We start from the raw sequence: 19,575 nt of genomic DNA, 5'->3' as shown, positions 1-19,575 counted from the left end.
ACTCAGGTGGCCCACATCATAGGAAATAGTGGGAATAAACGTCTGCCCTTAGAACCCTTTTTTGGGCCACAGAAGTTTTGGATCTAGCTGAGATTTGTTCTTCCTATTCATTTGGGTCCGTGGGACCTTATCAACGGATTGGATGGTATGTAAACATTATGGTGGGCCCCACGTGGAGCCCACAGTGATTTATGTGTTTTACTCCCACCGTTTAGGCGGACGGTGGAGCCCACTGTGATATTTGTGTTCTATCCCCATCGTCCAGGGGACGGTGGGTGTGTGCGTGTGCGTGTGTGTTTGTGTGTGTGTATATATATATATAGTTATATAAAATATTATATTATATATAATATTGTATATGCTATATATAAATTATATATAATATACTGGGTGGTGGGCCTTCATGTGGACCCCCCCCCCCAACCATGATGCAAGTGTTGCATCCAAAACCGTCCAACTATCTTAGAAGCTCGTTTTATGGCATGAGCTAAGGAATGAGTCAAATCTATAGATCAAGTGGACCCCACCTTGTTATATGTATGGGGCCCATCTTGAGTTAATTGTGGCCACCCATTGGGACCCCACCTTGATATATGTATGAGGCCCATCTCAGTTTATTTGTGGCCCATTGAATGTGCATGGGGCCTAATTGGTGCGGCTCATTTGATATACATAAGGCCCATGTGATTAGGCCCATTGTGATGTATTTTTAGGCCCATGGGCTATGGCCCATTGCAATGTACATAAGGCTCGTTGGTGAGGCCCATTAATGCGGCCCATTTGATGAATGTAAGGCCGATGTGATACGACCCATTTGATATATTGAAGGCCCAATGGGATGTACCTAAGGTTCATTGCAATGTGTGATCCCAACATAGTTTATGCAATGATGTTTACGACAGGCTATGCCTTAAGAGTAATGTTGGTTTGACGTCCACATTGCAAGTATAGTGTTGGTTAAATGTTCACATTATGACTCTCCCTAGGGCTCATTATAGGCCCGTACATGTAATGTGTAGGCCGTCTAAACCCATCTTCGTTATGAACTACATCCATTACCATATAACATGCTTAGTATAGTTCCATGATTCACGATCATATGCATCATATATATGCTTGATATGAAAAGTGACTGATCATAGCATATGCCCTCGGGCAGATTGTTTATGGGCTCCCGGATAGGCGGTGCTGCCCTACATGAGCGCACGATACGCGCAGGACTGCTGCATGACTGGATAGTATGATTCATGCATTCGCATTGTGTGATATGGTATTATACGCCCTAGCGACATCAGGGCCGTAGCCTCTACAGGCATATCGTGGTTGGCAGGATTGGATACCGAAAATCTTGTTCTATATGGGGTGCTATAGATATCCCTGAGCGAGGTTGTTCTAAACCCTTATGGTACCAAGAGGTTGTTCCAACGTCTAGACCGAATGGGTGCATGAGCGCTGAGTGCCGATTACCAGACGGTTGCGCTTTCCACTATTCATGGTTGGTTGGAAGGGGGTGCGGCCTTACCCCCCGAGAGGAGGGGGCAAAGCTAGGCTGAGTTTGACCAGCTCGAGGCATGGGTCTACTATTGACGAGCTGAGCCCGATATTGGCAGGCAGATAGTGAGGTTTCTTCCACTCACCTTATTGCACGCGATGGGGTGACAATCTGGTTGGAGTGTACTAGACCTCGGTGATATTCCAGATTTGAGCTGTATTGATATGTGGACTTAGATGAGGATTTGTATGCTTGAGTTGCATTTCGCATTGTATGGCCTTGGTATGACCGACATCATTCATGCTTTGCACCGCATGGCCTTGGTATGGCTAATGGTATTCTTGATTTTCATCAGCATGTTCCGCATTACTCTGATACTGTATAACTGCATTACCACATTGAACACACACTTTCACTACCCTCTAAGCTTTCTATAAGCTTATGCACGACCGTTGCGTGCAGGTGATGTTGGATCGCAGCAGCGCTGAGGCTTGAGCACGTGGCAGATTATTTTGGAGTTTTGTTCATCATCATTGTATTTCCCTTTATGCTCATTGTACTTGTAAAGTTTTTTATCATAGTGGAAATGTGATGGAGTTTTTGGTTGTTTTTTGTGGGTTATGCCTTTGGTTATGCTTATTACGAATCAAACTGATGTTGAAAATCCTCCTCGTAGCATCCCAGGATCGGAACTTGGCGAATGAGCGCTGAAAGCCGAGAATGGGGTTCTACGGAGGTTGTCGGCGCCGGATTCGGCAATAGAAAATTTTGTGAGCCCGGTTTCCGAGTTTGGGGCGTGACACGAATGTAATGAGATCAACAAGTTATGATAGAGTGGTTAGAGATTGGGACAAATCATATATAGTTAACTTCTTGATTTATATGGTGTCATCCCCTGGGGAGGATTATATTCTTAGAGGTCTCGTACCAGATCGATATGAGTAAAGGGTGTAATTTGAATATTCTAATTAGGATGGAGCGTGATGATTCCACATATCATGTTATCACCATAACTTAAAAGATGTTAGTCTCTAATTGGGATAAGGTTTTATAAATATATGTGCAAGGCTTCAGCTAGAAATATGTCTCTTTTCTCGTAGCCTTATTCATAAAGAAATTCCTTTCATCTTATAAATTCCAGTTTTCAAAATCTACCACAAGATCCAAATATCCTATAGTGTTTATAGTGTTGTATTTTACTGGTGTATGAAAATCAACATACCTGATGGGTCTTCCTTGGTTTCCATATTGATTTTATTGTAGCAAAAAAAGATCTTAGTCAAGTATCTAAGGTAATTTTCTTCATGAAAAATTCAAATTGACATAATTTGTGCGTGTTTATGCTTATAGAATTACACATGGCACAATGATCTATGATGGATGCTAGTATTGTGTTTGTCGCCACATGGATTCACTGAGGTAGAAATACCTCATTGACCGGATGACTTTAAACATCACATTGCTTCTTACAAATGGTGAAAAAGAATACTAACAATGGTTACTATCCAAGATCATCCATGAAAGAAGAAGCCGGATCCTGATTCATTGCTTGCTGCAATGTGATTGGTCCACATCATCACTGACATTACAATGTGATTGGTCTGCGTCAAATGACCTAGCATTGTTGCATTAAATGCAGTTAGTGGTAATGTGGCCCAATCACATTGCCACAAATAGGAAATTCCTCATTTTGGCAAGCAGAGGATCCAAACTCTTGAACGAATTATCTAACTACGATGGGCCTTACAAGATGAATGGCGCAGAGCAGGTTTCTCATGCGGCTACAACAAAAGGGTCAGGCCTGGGCCTCAAAGAGGTCCATGGTTAGGTATAGAACTGATTTGAAGCCTGAATAATAAACAGGCCAAGCTTGGGCTTTTGTGAAAATTTCTATTAAGGCCCAAATTGGGCCTGAAAACTGCTCTATTTCTAATGTTAGAGACATAGGGATTAGGCCAGCAAAATCAAAGGCATGATCACTAAATGGGCTAGGCCCAAGCTGATTTTAAGCTCAGCTAATAATCGGGTTAGTCTCGGCCTAGAGGTGCTACGCACGTAGGGCTAAACCTGAAACTTACTGGCCCAACTACATTTTAGGTGTTGGGTGTTGGGCTTGTTTTGAGCCCTTGGGCAACCTAACTCAACTTGAACCCAGCCTCATATACATACATGAATTATAACTAGCATACATGTATATAAACTAAGGTTCATAGCCATCCAACCATCCATAGAAATGTGGTCCATGATTGGAATAAGGTGTTACTTATTTTAATAATAAGATATTTTATTTTTTTTATGTATTATTTTATAAGTTGTAGAGTTTTAGAATGATTCGAACCGACGTAATCTGACCTAATTCAGATTATATCGGGGTTGATTACCCAACATCTGTGGTTAGGCTTGGATTGGGATAGGGCCTGCTCTTCACCTGCGTAATATGAGCCCAACCGCACTGGCTCGGTCTTGGTCGGACGTTCGCAAGCCTCCACGGAGCAGAAGCGCTGACGAGGGAACGAAAAACCACTCGCGGCGGCATACGTGCTAACGTGGCATACTTGCGAGAGATCCACACCAGTTTCCAGCTGTCGCCCACTTTGGGCATGCCGCGAACCAAAGTCAGCCGTCCTTTTACCTGGTGGGCCACGTTAAGAAAAAGACGGCAGTTCTCCACACCAAGCATGCACGTCACTCCATCGGATGAGTGAGCGGCCTTGATATGTGGGCCAGGTCAAGTTCATGGTGGTCTCATGTGAAGAGTGGCTCCAATCTCTCGCATGCGTGTAATACCGAAACGCATCCGGGTGATCGTTTCTTCGCTCGGATGCGGATTGCGTCCTACCCCGCCCGTATCTGGCCACGAACGGACAGTTCTTCTGGCGGGCCCACCGTGATGTATCTGTTTATCCACGCCGTCCATCCGTTCTCTCGTATCATTTTAAGATATGAGCACAAAAATGAGGCAGATCAAACGGTCAAGTGTACCATGCTACATACGACTCTTGCATTTAATGCAACCTGCATTCAACCAAGTTTATTATTTGGTGTGGTCCAATTGAGCGTTGGATCTGTCTCATTTTAGTGTACATGCTTTAAAATGATATGATAGAAGGGATGGACGGCGTTTATAAATAGATAAATCACGGTGGGCCCACCCGCAGAATTGCCCGTTCGTGGCTAGAGACAGGCGGGGTAGGACGCAATCCGCGTCCTCTTCACTCTTACCGTACTTGATTCAGTGTACAAGTGCCAAGGTGGCATACGTGTTGGATCCGAACCACTCATTGGGCGAGGGGAAAGATGGCCAAAACGAAAAACGTCCAGTCACCAGAAACGTGTAGTATCAAACCGTCGATCATTTCTTCCCATCTGGCACACGCCAGCACGTGCGCACGCGATCCGCAAGTGCCCTCACTGTTATCTCCTCGCGCGAATCGCTCTAATGCTGCCGTTCTAGGGATCCTCGCTCTTGAGAGAAGCAAGGGGGCGAGAGAGAAAGAGAAGCAGCAGACCAGAAAACGCAGAGAAAGAAAAGAAAACAGAAACCAAAACACGAGAGAGGGAAGAAGAAGAAGAATTTAAGGACGGAATAGGTGCATCCCAGCCGTCGAAACAAGATGACTGAATTCATGGATCTCGAAACCCAAGACGGCATACGGATGCCCTGGAACGTGATCCCAGGATCGAAGCAAGAAGCCTCCAACTGCGTCGTCCCTGTCTCTGCCATCTACACCCCTCTCAAACCCAACAATTCCAACCCTGTCCTCCCCTACGCTCCTCTCCGCTGCCGCACGTGCCGATCCGTCCTCAACCCATTTTCCACCGTCGATTACCTGGCCAAGATCTGGATCTGCCCCTTCTGCTTCCAGCGCAACCATTTCCCCCCTCACTACTCCTCCATGGCCGAGGACAATCTCCCAGCCGAGCTCTTCCCTCAGTACACCACCATCGAATACTGCTCTCCCGTAGAGGCACCGATTCCCACGGTCCCGCCCGTCTTCCTATTCGTCGTCGATACCTGCATCATCGAGGAGGAGCTGGCATTCCTGAAGTCCGCCCTCTCCCAGGCCATCGATCTCCTCCCTGACAACTCTCTCGTCGGTCTCGTCACCTTCGGGACCTTCGTCCAGGTCCACGAGCTTGGCTTCGGACAGATCCCCAAATCCTACGTCTTCAAGGGCTCCAAGGAGATGACCAAGGACCAGATCCTCGATCAGATGGGCTTCTTCTCAAAGAAGCCAAAGCCCGCCATTGGCATCGTTGCGGGCCTGCGGGATGGGCTCTCGAGCGAGAGCATCTCCCGTTTCCTCCTTCCGGCCTCCGAGTGCGAATTCATCTTGAGTTCGGTAGTTTCCCTTTCTCCATCTTGAATTTCGAGATTCATTGCCAGTCTTTTTCATATGGAGCTGAGATGGAAATTTATGGGTTTTGTGGGTTGTGGTTTTAGGTATTGGAGGAGCTGCAGAAAGATCCATGGGCAGTCCCGACGGATCAGCGATCCACGAGGTGTACCAGCACTGCACTGAGTGTTGCGGCTAGTCTATTGGGGGCTTGTGTACCGGGCTCTGGTGCGAGGATCATGGCCTTCATTGGTGGGCCATCGACAGAAGGACCGGCGGCTGTAAGTTAGTCTTTCATTATTGTTCAGTATTTATTTTCCTGCATTTGACCATATGACATTCATAAAGGGCACGTTTTGGTCTCCCAAATCCCAATTGAGCGGATCCAGGGATTTTTCTCAAATTCTAATTTAAATAAGAAAAATGTCTGTTTGTCTGGGGTGACATGCTTCTCTGAATTTGAGGGAAAAAGGAAAAGAATATTGAAGAATGAAGAATGCATTTCCCACTTGAATCCATAGCTTCTGTTTTAGGTGGAAACATCTGGTCTACCTGTTTCATGTCAGCTCACATGTTCTCTAATTGAACTAGTGGGAACCGGGTTTCTTACTTATTTTCCTAAGTTCTTCTTAATATTGTCCATTCAATAGAGAGTATCAAGTGCAAGTCCTTCCGAGCTTGTTGCTATTCCAAACTGTTGTCTTGATCACAATGACAAATGCACAGGGATTTCAATGTCTTGATCTTTACCTGACATGCTCTTAATGTAATGAAATGATTGCAGATCGTGTCAAAGAATTTATCTGATCCAATTCGTTCTCACAAGGACCTAGATAAAGATTCTGCTCCCCATTATCATAAAGCTGTTAAGTTCTATGATGGGCTTTCAAAGCAGCTAGTGAATCAAGGGCATGTGCTGGATTTGTTCGCCTGTGCTCTTGACCAGGTTTTTCTCTCCTTATATGCTGATATACTCCTATTTGATGTTTTTTTTTTTCTTTGAAAGATTCCTTTTTAATGTTTATCTATCCTTTCAAAGAACAAGACTTATATTTAGTAGTTCTCAATGAATGTGGGTATTGGTACTTTCAGGTAGGTGTTGCAGAACTTAAAGTTGCAGTCGAAAGGAGTGGGGGGTTGGTTGTGCTGGCGGAAAGCTTTGGCCATTCTGTTTTTAAGGATTCTCTCAAACACATTTTTCAGTCCACTGACTATGACCTTGGTCTATCATTTAAGTAAGGCATTGTCTCATAGTGAATTCATATTCCTGATTGTAACTTAGCATTTGTTGTTATCTGGTATCTGTACTAGTTTTATTTTTTCTGATTCTGTAAGGAATCACATCTTGCTGTGTGATATAGTTTCTCCAAATGCATCCTAACATAAGCCTGGCATTGGTAGTTTTGAAGAAAATTTCTATTATTTGTAGATTGGCTAGATTTCATTAGCATTAAACAAAAGTATTTATGTAATTCTCAAAAAAAAAAAAAGAAAAAAGTATTTATGCATTTCTTTTCTTTTTACTTCATGGGGCATTTCATCTCACTTCAGCAGTTAGTCACCTGTGGTGTGCGGTCAAATCTTTATTTTCTACTGCCCTTTCTTAATACAGAAATTGTCAAATTCTTGTCTGCAGTATTTGAATTCAAAGACAGCTGTTGGTCTAGAACTGATTTGTGAATTGCCTGTAAGAAACTCTGAGTATTGGCTGATAATCCCTACCTTATGTAAGAACTTTGAAGTTGTTAGCATTTATTCTTTCATCATTTAAATTCAGAAGCATTGATCAACTTGACTGATGGAGGTTGAAGATTTTAAAAATAAAGTTAATATATGGTTGGAAGCACAATTGACTATGCCATTTCTGTTATAGTAGTTACTGATGTAATGTTGGTCACCGTCGCACATTTGTGCATTATTTAAGTTTCACCTGTCACATAAGATGTTCTATTTGGCACTTTTCAAACTTGTATTGCATAGCCACTCACTGAAATATCCTTTTCATTTTTATCGTTTTAAAACTTTCTCCAAGGAGATAAAGAGGGCATTTGTGGATCTATAATGAAAGGGCGGACAATGAAAAGGTGGAAGATAAAGAGGGCATTTGTGAATCTATAATCAGTTTCTATTATGATCTATGAGCTTATTGGTTCATGGGTGGAACAGGCTGAGATTAGATGATCTCCCTTTTGATCAAATTGAAGTGTTGGAACTTTGGAAGCTGCTTGGTAGGAGAGGACTTTGAGGAAGTCTTTGAAGCAAGTACTAGCCTTGGCCAAGATAGGGCCCCCAGTCCAGATGGTTTCCCCATGGTGGTCTTCTTGACATATTGGGAGGTGCTAAAGGTTGACCCAATGGCGTATGTGGTGGAATTTCAGGAGCGCGGAAGATTATCCAAGGACTTGGGAGAGTTTCATTGTGGTAATCGTAATCCCCCCAAAAAGAAGGTATTGAGAGTGTAAAGGACTTCCATCCTATAGGTCTGATAGGGGGTCCCTAGAAAATCCTAGCTGAAGTTTTCGCTTCCAAGATTAACAAAGTTCCAAGCAACATCATTTCCGAATCACAAGGGACTTTTGTGTATGGGAGGCAAATTCTGGATGGAGCTTTGATTGCTCATGAATGTATTGACTCGTAATACAAAGAAGGGAAGTCGGGTATAATTTGCAAATGGACTTGAGGAGGAGCCTATGATCATGTGGATTGGAGTTTCCGTTGTTATTTGATGGCCGAATGGGATTCAGTCCAAGGTGGTGCAATGGATCTGGGAGTGCATTAGCACAACTCACTTCTCGGTTTTGGTGAATGGTTCACCCAAAGGTTTCTTCAGAAATTTGAGAGGTTTGAGGCAAGGCAATCCCCTTTTCCTTCCTATTTGTGATAGTGGCATAAGCTTTAAGCACAATGATCAAGGCAGCTAACAATCACAGCTTGATTAATGGCTTTGAGTTTGATAGAGAGGGTATTTGCATCTAGTATCGGCAGTTTGCTAAAGATATTACTCTTTTCTATGATGTAGGTTGGGTCAAGTTGATAATTTAAGAAAAGTTGTCCAATGCTTTGCGGTGTCTGGGCTGAAAATTAACTTTTATAAAAGCGAGCTGCTCAGCGTTGAATAAATGAGGAAAAGGTGAGGTCTGCCTTGGAATCAGATGCAAATTGGGCAGTCTCCCTTCGACTTAGGCATCCCTCTCTGCATTTGGCAAGGCAACCAAGCATTTATGGGATGCGGCATTGAAAAGAATGGAGCAAAAATTGTCTCGGTGGAAAAGTAGGTATTTGTTTATGCTCATTAAACCTGCTCTCGCTAGCATGCCAATTTATTTATGTCAATGTTTCAGTGCCCGATGAGTATAATAGTTAAAATAGAAAAGATCGAGAGGGACATTTTATGGCAATCTCAGAGTCCAAGAGCAAGTTTCATCTAGTCAGCTTGTATGAAGAGTGCAAGCCTAAAGAGGATGGCAGGTTGGGTATAAGAAATTTGAAGTCGCTGAATTCTGCTCTCTCATGCAATGGCTTTGGAGGTTTGGGGAAGAGGAAGGGTGATTATGGAATAGTGATGTTTGTAGTAAATATGGGGGCTTTATACCTGGGGAGGGAACTCAAGTTCGGTTCTAGATTGACTGATAGTGTGGGGATCAACCTCTTCCATTATCTTTGCTGAGGCTTTTCACGGCTACTTATGTGTGTGTGTGTGTGTGTGTGAGAGAGAGAGAGAGAGAGAGAGAGAGAGAGAGAGAGATCTTGTGTAGTTGGATCGGGATTTGAGAATGTGGAATGCAGGTGTGTCTCGTTCTACTTGGCCATAGTAGGAAGGAGTCCTGAGCTCCCCGTAAACCTCATTTCCTGCATTTAGAAGTACAAATGCCCCCTTGGGTCCTCGCGTTCTCTTGTTTGGTGAGTGAAATGAAGTTTCTAACCATTGACAACCTTAGGAAGAGGGGGTTGCGTGCTACAAATGGGTGCATCATGTGCTTGAAGGGCGGAATCAGTGGGTCATCTGCTCTTTCACTGCCCCTTTGCATCTGATATATGGGAAAGTTTCTCTCTTTTTGAGATATTGTGGACAATGCCATAAATGTGGGAGAGCTTATGGAAGCCTGGGATGGGGGCAGAAAGGGAAGCAAAAGAATATTGGAAGTTTGGCATATGGCTTTGGTAGCTATCCTGTGGAGGTCTGGTTGGAGCTCAGTAACTGGATTTTTCGAAACAAGATGAGCTACCATAATGCTGTTTTTCTTAGAGCCAAATGCCTTGCAATGAATGGGCAAATGTTTTTAAGGTTGATTTATATTTAAGGGGTGGTTGTAAGGGGCTCTTTGAGTGCTGTGTTTTCTCCTAACGGGGAATGGATGACACCTTGTCGTACTTATGTTTTGTTTAACAAAATTCTGTTATCCTTCACACACACACACACACAAACTGCAAAGAGTGATTCATTTTATTGGCTTTGGAACAAAAGTCATCATGGCTTCTCAATGTTAGTGTACCTGCAAGAGCTTGTATTGGTTTTCAAGTGGACCCTGGACAGCATTATTAGAGAGGCTTAGATGATTTAAATATAGGAGATATCGCATATGCTTATGTTTCATGCTGGGATGACAAGTAAATTAAAATATTGGAACCTTGATTCTAGGTCTAGGAGTGAGTGAATTGAATCATTTGTCCCTGTGCAAGTTTTTAGAGTCATGGGTGCATGGTCTGTTGTTTTTTTGTGTCACATGCCCAAATATATGATTTCTGAAACCAAAGAACACTTGTTAGCTGTCTGATTAACCTTGTTTTGCAGTGGTATATTCGAGATTAATTGCTCAAAGGATGTCAAAGTTCAGGGCATTATTGGTCCTTGCGCATCTCTTGAGAAGGTATTCTGCATTGCATGTCAGTCTTTTGAACTTTTCAACCCCAATTTCCCATATTCACTTATTGGTGATTTTGAATGCACAGAAAGGTCCTCTGTGCTCTGAAACAGTCGTTGGCCAGGGAAATACATGTGCCTGGAAGATGTGCGGTCTTGACAAAGCAACAACTTTGTGTTTAATATTTGATATTGTGAAAAAGGACAGCCCAGATGCCATCGGTCAGCCCACGAGCAATCAATATTATTTCCAGTTTTTAACTTAGTATGGACTCTTGGCCTGTATTATCTTGAATTCCTGCCATAAGTAATGTGCACTATATTATCATGTGGTGTCTGCCACATATGGATTTCATCTTACAGGTTACAGATATTGTGCTGCAGTTATCAGCATAGTGATGGTCAAATGAGACTTCGTGCCACAACACTTTCCAGAAGATCTGTGGTTGGACCAGGATGCATGCAGGCAAGTCTGTGCTGTCCAATTTTGTAGCATATAATACCATGCCATTTGGACACTGTTCATTAATGACATCCTTCTTTCAGCACAGTTCCTTTTCATGGTTTGGTGTTCTTCAAAATCCATTTTGACACGTATACCATAAATGGTCCTTTTAACTGTAGGATTTAGTAGCTGGATTTGATCAAGAAGCAGCTGCCGTAGTCATGGCACGATTAGTTTCTTTCAAAATGGAATCTGAGGTACAATTCCTTTGTTCTACATTGTTTCTTAATCTAGTCATTTAGAATTATTGAGGGATTAATATTTGAGACTGGGAAATATGGACTAGTATATCATATCCGAGTTATGTTACAAAATAAAAGCAAATGGCATTTCTATTGAGTTCTTGATCCCTACTACAGTAATCCTTCATCACTTGAGAATGCGATGCTTGTTTGTGATAAGAGTGATATGGCATATGTGCAGGCTGAATTCGACCCAATCAGATGGCTTGATAGGTCATTAATACGCTTATGTTCTCGGTTTGGAGATTACCAAAAAGATAGTCCGTCGTCTTTTGGCTTGTCTCCACGTTTCTCAATCTTTCCTCAATTTATGTTCCATTTGCGACGGTCTCAGTTTGTCCAGGTATGATGCTGTGAAGTTTTTTATTGGCTTCATAAGTTGAGATTCGTTGGAAGAATTAATTCACAATTTGGCGTATCACTTTTTTTTTTTTTTCAATATTTACCGTATGTAACTTTGCCGACAGGTTTTTAACAACAGTCCAGATGAAACTGCATACTATAGGATGATCCTGAATCGAGAGAACGTAAGCAATTCAGTTGTGATGATTCAACCTTCATTGATATCTTACTCCTTCCATTCTATCCCAGAACCCGTTCTACTAGATGTGGCGGCTATTGCTTCTGACAGGATCCTCCTTTTGGATGCCTATTTTACGGTTGTCGTATTTCATGGGGTTACTATTGCTCAATGGAGAAATGCTGGGTACCAAAATCAAGCAGATCATGAGGTAATTTTTGCATGCCTATGCAGCATATATTGATGATGAACTTTCACACTTTCTTGACAAAAGATGCACCAGTCTTAAAGTCATTTCTGTTCTGCCTTTTACCTAGAATGTTGAATCATTAGCCATGCTACTTATTAAATAAAAACGTGAGCTTGAACTTAGGTTTCTATTATTGATGTCTTATATTTTATATTTTTGATCCAGTTTTTATTTTTAGCATTGACCGTACACCATTCTTATCATAGCTTTGTCCCAGCTGTTTGGAGTCAACTTCAGAAATCCTGTTTCACCAATTGCAATATTCAAAATATAAATTCTGATGATTGCTTGGCAGAAGTTCAATGACTGGCTGCCTACCTTACATCAGCCGCCAGGTGATATGGCACATGTAATGCATGCAAAGAGAGCGGAAGTAGCTTGCAAGACATGGGATAGAGGGGAGGAGAAGCGGATGTAAAAAGCAAGTCTCTTTGATGGAGAGCTTCACTTAGCATACTGTTTCATCTCGTAAATCATGTGAAGGCCCATTATTGTGGTTTAAAGTCCTGTCTTTTCATAATTGGTTTTAAACCCTTATGCATGCTTTCTCCAAATCTAAAAACCATGTCTAGATTCTTCATCTTATGAAATTGAAAAACCAATTGTGTGCAAGCTTTTGGCCTTGGCAAGTCTCATTATATGTGGTAGAGATCATCAGTGACTGAAGATTATGAACAGAAAGGAAAGACACCAGTAACTGTGAGATCATTGTTGAATACTATGATCGAGATTCAAACTAACATATGGAGAAATTTGATCTTACAACCATATTCTCAATTCTAGAAACCCTAAATCATAAATCTCTTAAACCCAAAATCTAAAATCCTAACCTGAAACCTCCCAAAACCTCAACCCTAATGTTCCAAACCCTAATTCTTCTAAGTCTAGATATCCCAAACCGATTTCCCACATTCCCTAGCCTTTAAACAGCCCTAACACGTCAAAACTCTTACAAGAGACATGATTTTCATTGAATTCAGATCTAACCCTATGCTAGGATGGGGGTTCTATCTCCCATAGGTCCTAGTTAATCAGTAATTTATGAGATTCACATTGCGGGATTGTCGTGGGCTTGAATTTGGACATGCCATGAATATGAAATTTCTGAATTTATGATAAATTAGGTTTATTTTATCGTTCCATTGCTCGAGTTAATCTATCTTTTAATTTCATAGCATCATATTAGGTTAGATCATTCCATCCTGCATCACTGTATCAGCCCATTACTGCCCCTTATTGCGTAACAGGGTCCACTGTTACCGTTACGCAACGGTCATTTCTTAACCCTTTTTTAATACCATGGATGTAAATCATATAATAGTTTATCGTTAAATAATCACACAGACATTGATGAGTTGGACACTTAAAAGCCATGTCTGATATCCCCGACTCATGCCTGACACCAATAAATGTTTCCGTCTCCAAGTAACAAAATTTGGAATTTGTCAACAGAGGAATTTCTTTGTATGCTCTGATGCAGACCTAGACCACAGGTTACAGTCAGTACCTGTGCAATGTGATACCTGTTTGTGCTTTTGGCTGAAGGGAGTGATCGTTGTGATCTAGTCCACAGCCATGCCTTATCATCTTCTCATTTCAATATGAAAAGGCTGCTCAGATTTGAACCTCATACATTTTAAGTAACATGTGGATCACCAGTAGGGTTGAGTTACCAACACGCTTGTAGTTTTTCAAGAAACTGCAAGAATCACTTGCTTTTGAAATTAAACAAAATAGTTTTCTCTGGTTGGCGAAAATGAGTAACGGACCAACCATCGACTTGAAACATCACAGTTACGTGTAGGTACAACTTTTTGTTGAACTGTTCAAATCATATAGTTTGTTTTGTGATGGTTTTATAGAGTTTCCACGTAAAGGATGATTGCTGATCATCATCATCTTCATCATCGAAGCCTTATACCAATTAATTGGGTTCAGCTACACGAATCCTGTTCTGCTGTGTCAGGATCCATCATAGAAGTGGCATAAGTTTCATGCTAACCGCCAACCTGAAGCAACCCCCCTCTGTCTGGCTGTGAGCAGCAATGAGAGCACAAAAATCCCACAGGCGTTATTTGCATGGACTGGCAATGTAGGATGGATGAAAAAGAAAATAAGAAGAGGAAAACGGATTCTTGAACACACTACACAATCCAAATGGGTTGATTTTTTATAGGGTTTCCTTTGTCAGCAGGAGAATGCTTGCTCCATAAACTCATGCTTTTTTTTTTTTTCCAACCTTCATTCATCAACTCTATCCCATGCTTATGGCCTTAGAAGTCTTTATATGTGCGCAAATACAAAAGATAAAGACGTAAATAGATCTTTCAAATCTAGACTTTACTAATTTTAGATCTAGACCATATCCTAAAGAATGACACCTAAATTAAAATCTTAAAAAAAAAGGAGAATTAACAAAAGGAAAAATACTCTAGTGCTATCAGAGGACTATAAGTTGTGTTCATAGTTACATTAGTTCACTTGGAGAGTCAAATGGATCAATCTAAACTGTTTAGTAAAGTGTAGAACACATTTCCTGAACTGCTGTGCAAAAAATTGAATTGATTGGCTGATCCAACTCATCCTTGATTTGGCCTATTTTCTATTCCAACCCATAGATGGGATTGGCTACAATTTCCTAGGAAACGTGATTCTTTAGAAAATCATAAACAATCCATGATGGGCCCCATTGAATAGATGGAACAAAAAGTTGAATGGACCTATGTTCGTGTAAACAATCATCACCACCACCACCACCATCACCATCTAAGCCTTATCCCAATTAATGGTGGTCGGCTATATAGATCCTATTCTGTCATTCCACTCTATCAAGGGCCAGACCTTCAGTTAGACCATAGGTCATGAAGTCTTTTCTTCTACTTCCATCCTTGTCCTTTTAGCCTTCTCCGTACTCTTTTAGAGCCTTCAACTTGTACCAACTCACTCCCAACCGGCATGGTTCTTGGTATCTGTTGCACATGACTAAACCATCGAAGTATAGTTTCATCTTATCACCGAGTGACACTGCTACTAAGTTCCCTCAAATGCATTCATTTCTAGTTCTATCCTTTCTCCTCTTGTCAATCACCATCTCAACATCCACATTTTAGCTACATTCGTCCTATGAACACATTGATCCTTAACTGCCATCCGACAGTTGGCTCTAAGCTTACGTAAACAATCTTGATTGATGATATTAAAGGCGACTGGTCAAATGGTTAATATTTGTCAGATTGGTTTGATGTTTGCATGGTAGCCCATGAAATGTGTGTTGGACCTAATCAACAGTCTGGATCAATGGATTAGACTATTTAAGTGTTCCAATGCAACTAGCACAAACAGTTCTCTTTAAAAATATTCTGAATCTTAAAACATCATTCCAAAATAGAAAACTAATAATGTCTTAGTGGTACATAAGTTCACTTTTAAAGATTCTCGAAGACGCAAATCTGGATAACAAAAGTATCCTTAGTGTGGGGTATTTTACATGCAACCCCACAATCAAAGTCAGTCCATCTGATGGTGATGGATGGCTGGGATGCATCAATTGGCCAACATGGCTCTCTTTAGCCTAGAGCTACATATTAATACCATTGATCAATTTATGTTTCTTTTCCTCTTTATTTATTTATTCTGAAATCAGGATTCCTGTATTTACGAGATTTTGGCTTTGCTAGTTGTTTTTGCTAATTTCTGTATTGAGGTGCAAATTGTTTTGCTGGATTTCTTTACTTGCTCCTAACTTGAGAATGTGTTTCCAACTGAAACTTGATGTTGATGTGTGCCCTATTGCCAGGCGTTTGCCCAGTTGCTGCGTGCTCCTCGTGATGACTCAGATGCAATAATCAAGGAGCGTTTTCCTGTTCCTCGCTTAGTCATTTGCGATCAATATGGCTCGCAGGTCATTACCATTTCACTAGGGCTTGTCTTGCATCATTCAAAATTGACATCTCCTTGAATTCTTGAAATAAAGATATGCTGTTGTGTTTGCAAAATATTGCTGACAGTTCGATGAGTGGAAGTCCATGCTGTATATGCCAATACGTATGCGCTTGGAAGAAAGTAGTGTTTTTTTTTCTTTCCCTGTTCTGGGGTTTAGATGACACTGCTGATTACCTGAGTCCATGTTGTGATTGATGCAGGCCCGTTTCCTCTTGGCAAAATTGAACCCGTCAGCCACCTACAACTCTGACGCTCCACCACCTGGAGGGGATGTCATCTTCACCGACGACGTAAGTTTTCAGGTCTTCATGGATCATCTCCAGAGGCTGGTGGTTCAGTAATTGGTATGACACCGACCCCAATTTTGTAAAATTTCATTCCTTTTCCTGTACAATGAGGTGTACGTTTGTTCTTGTTTGCCATAATTGTGTCCTCCATTTTCACTTGTTATTTTATTTTTTCCTATTTAGGCTCCATCCATCTTTATCTTGTACAAAAAAGGCTCATATTTACCGGAACTAGCATGCTTATATCGATAATAATTATGTTCTAGTTTTGTGCCACCATCAAGGGGGTTGCAGACACTTTAAATTCTCATTTTCACCCACAAAATTCACCGGTGAACCCTATTAAAAGCTAGAATAAATCTCATGAGATACATATCTAGAAGTCAGTAATCTGGAAGATCTTTATGTTAACCAGTGTAATTCACTGTTTCTGGTAAAATCTACATGTAGATGTTTAAGAGGAATAACATCAGAACAGTGAAAGGACAGAGAAAGAGGTAAGGAGTGCTAGTTAGGGGGTGGCAACGGGTGAGTGGCTTTCTTGGCTGGGCTTTGGACGTATTAACCCTGCCTGTGGGCTTGGGTGTATTTTTTGGGTTGGGCATAGGTCACGTTAGCCCGTCTCAATGCGTACTGGCTGTATTTGCCCGTTACATGGGCAATAAGACCCCATGTAGGCAAAAAAGAAGAAAAAAAAAGGCAGAGAATAAGAGTATCTACAGTGTTTGAAAATAATCTGGGCCATGATTTCTATGGTTAGAAAGGAAAAGAAATTCAAAGCCACAAATGGTAACACAGGAAGACAGCTACCAGCGGCCAGTATCATTTGCCTTGTCCCTGTCACGTAATAGGGAGGAAACTTGTACCTGGTCCACACCGTCTATCAAGTGCGCCACTTTGTTTTAACCATAGATCCAAATATCAAGACCAACTAAAATCCAGTTGGTTCACACCATGTGAAACAATTGGCACTGGGATGCCAGCGCGGCTTGGCTGACTGTGGGCCCCACCGAGATGTACGTTCCCATTGTGACAGCTCATTTTAGGTCGTAATCCAAAAAATGAAGCACATCAAAATCTCAGCCGGACCACACCACAGGAAAAGGTGGTGATTGACCATTAAAGACTTCCTATGGGCCACAAGTTTTGGATCAAGCTGATATTTGTGTGCGCTCTTCATCCAATTATTTTTTTAACCTTATCAATATTCAACAGGTAAGATGGAAAATAACCATTCCGGTGGCCCCCAAGAAGTTTTCAATGGTGGGTATTCAATCACCACTGTTTTCTGGTGTGGTTCACCTGAGATTTGGATCTGATTCATTTCTAGAATCATGCCCTAAAGTGAGCTAACAAATAGATGGACGTTGCGGATTTAAGGAACACATAAATGAGGGACCCACAGTCAGGGATCCACATACCTCGGTGGATCCTGGGATCCACGGAAGCCACGCCCCCGGGATGCGTACATTAGTTGTATTTGGCTGCGGATTTCCTGCGACCCTCACAGGAAGGTACTGCGCAAGGAATCTCGAGATCATTTTAGGAAACGAGACCAAAAATAAGGTTGGATCCAAAACTCAAATGGGCCACGCCAAAGGAAAAAGTGGGGATTTAGTGACTACCGTTGAAATATTTATATGGCCACAAAAGTTTTGTTTCGGTCTAAGTTTTTGGTGTTTTCACTTCATCCCAGTGAAAATGACCTTATAAACGGTTTGGATGGCAATTAAAGATCAGGGAGGAGCCTAGGAGGGTTTCAACGGTAGGCATTGCTTTCCCCACTGTTTCATCTCGTATGGCCCACTTGAGTTTTGGATCCTTCTCATTTTTGGTCGCATCTCCTAAAATGAGTTCTAAAAATGGATGGACGGGTTGGATTTCTCACAAACATCGCAGTGGGCCCCATCCAGAATCCTTGCGCAGGAGAAATTGGCGTCCGTTGTGTTTGGGGTTCGTGTTTGCATGTCATCCAATCAGTTCATTTATGCGCCCTATCAGGATCAAATCCTAAAATTATTCCCTGCAAAAGTTAAGGTGGTCCGCAAAAATTAGGCCATTCAAAAGTTAAGGCAGGCGGGCCCCATGTTTCATTCCGGATCCTGAAGTATTTGTTATGGTTTGGTTTGCATGAGTTCTTGATCGATCCAGTTTTTGGAATCGGGACCAAATATAAGGCGGCCGATCTGATGAACGGATTGGATCTCATGCATATAAGTCTTTGCCCAGCGTGGGAGGTGGGCAAACCCACCCACCACCATACTCTACAGCCCATACACCGTACACTTTGCATTACTCATTTGAATAGACGCTATTGCCTGATCAGATGATATTGGGGCCACATGCAATCCACGATAATGCCCTCCTATCCAATGGTACACCGTGAACATAGTTGGGTCCACTTGGGCTCCACGTAGGTAGGTAGATTTCAAAAGAGAAACTTTGATACTCTAGCGGAGTGTGACGGATGATACACGGGCTCTTAAAAATTGTGTGCGTCTCATACAAGTCAAATGTAACTGTCCAAGTTATGGTTGTTGGTTCAGATGTATCGTGAACCAGAAATCACGCTTATGTGTTGATCTGACTACCTGGTTGGTGGAGAGTCATTGGACGGTTGAAAATGAATAAAAAAATTTCCAATGGTCCTATTTCAACATAAGAGCGTTAACAGATCAGAGGTTACGATTGTTCAACAATTTAGTCGGTTTCAAACTTTCAATTAGACTTCTTATATGACACGTGTACCTTTTTTTTTCTTTTTTTTTGGTGAATTCAGTAATAGCTTTCAGTGCTGTTACTGACATCACTAAATCATGGGCAGGTGAGATTCAGCACAGTTAGAAATATTCGTTGAGGAATTATATGATACTCTGGCTACGTATGGCGGTTGATACGCAGGCACTCAGAAATTGTATACGTGGCATATATCGATTAAAATAAAACCAAACAGAATGTGTAGCCCACAATCACCAAGTCACAAACCCAATATCAAATTTGTTGAAGAATCCTAACCTGTGATTCGTGGACACTTGTTTGTGTAAATATGCCATTGGATATTTTTCATTTTTATATATCCAATAAATATCCATCAATCTGGTAGTCAGATAATAAAAAAAAGCTTGAGTTTTGGTTAATG

General features: G+C 41.6%; 1 protein-coding gene and 1 long non-coding RNA gene across 3 annotated transcripts; both read left to right on the top strand.

The window, feature by feature from the left end:
- Positions 1-4,940: 4,940 nt before the first annotated feature.
- LOC131232516 (protein transport protein SEC23 C) lies at positions 4,941-16,993 on the top strand. 2 transcript variants are annotated; one of them, XM_058228802.1, is made up of 13 exons: positions 4,941-5,835; positions 5,937-6,110; positions 6,614-6,775; positions 6,922-7,064; positions 10,622-10,697; positions 10,780-10,955; positions 11,075-11,156; positions 11,315-11,392; positions 11,619-11,780; positions 11,905-12,168; positions 16,004-16,108; positions 16,350-16,493; positions 16,887-16,993. In XM_058228802.1, the coding sequence occupies exons 1-12, from the start codon at positions 5,107-5,109 to the stop codon at positions 16,488-16,490; spliced, it is 2,292 nt and encodes a 763-aa protein (XP_058084785.1). In that variant the 5' UTR covers positions 4,941-5,106; the 3' UTR covers positions 16,491-16,493; positions 16,887-16,993. The 2 variants fall into 2 exon arrangements, with proteins under 2 accessions (XP_058084785.1, XP_058084784.1); XM_058228801.1 differs by lacking the exon at positions 16,887-16,993 and adding an exon at positions 16,620-16,712.
- Positions 7,071-10,608, top strand: LOC131232517 (uncharacterized). Its single transcript, XR_009164871.1, has 2 exons — positions 7,071-8,670; positions 8,849-10,608. It is a non-coding gene; the product is annotated as an uncharacterized LOC131232517 (long non-coding RNA).
- Positions 16,994-19,575: the final 2,582 nt, after the last annotated feature.

This window comes from Magnolia sinica, chromosome 18, assembly GCF_029962835.1.
Source record: "Magnolia sinica isolate HGM2019 chromosome 18, MsV1, whole genome shotgun sequence".
Taxonomy (NCBI): domain Eukaryota; kingdom Viridiplantae; phylum Streptophyta; class Magnoliopsida; order Magnoliales; family Magnoliaceae; genus Magnolia; species Magnolia sinica.
This window is presented reverse-complemented; position numbering and strand designations above follow the sequence as displayed.

Bases quoted from the DNA above. Each gene is read 5' to 3' on its own strand.
- LOC131232516 (XM_058228802.1), top strand. From the start codon at position 5,107: ATGACTGAATTCATGGATCTCGAAACCCAAGACGGCATACGGATGCCC. The intron at 6,776-6,921 runs GTTTTTCTCTCC...TGGTACTTTCAG, and splicing joins TCGCCTGTGCTCTTGACCAG to GTAGGTGTTGCAGAACTTAA. The intron at 12,169-16,003 runs GTAATTTTTGCA...CCCTATTGCCAG, and splicing joins AAAATCAAGCAGATCATGAG to GCGTTTGCCCAGTTGCTGCG.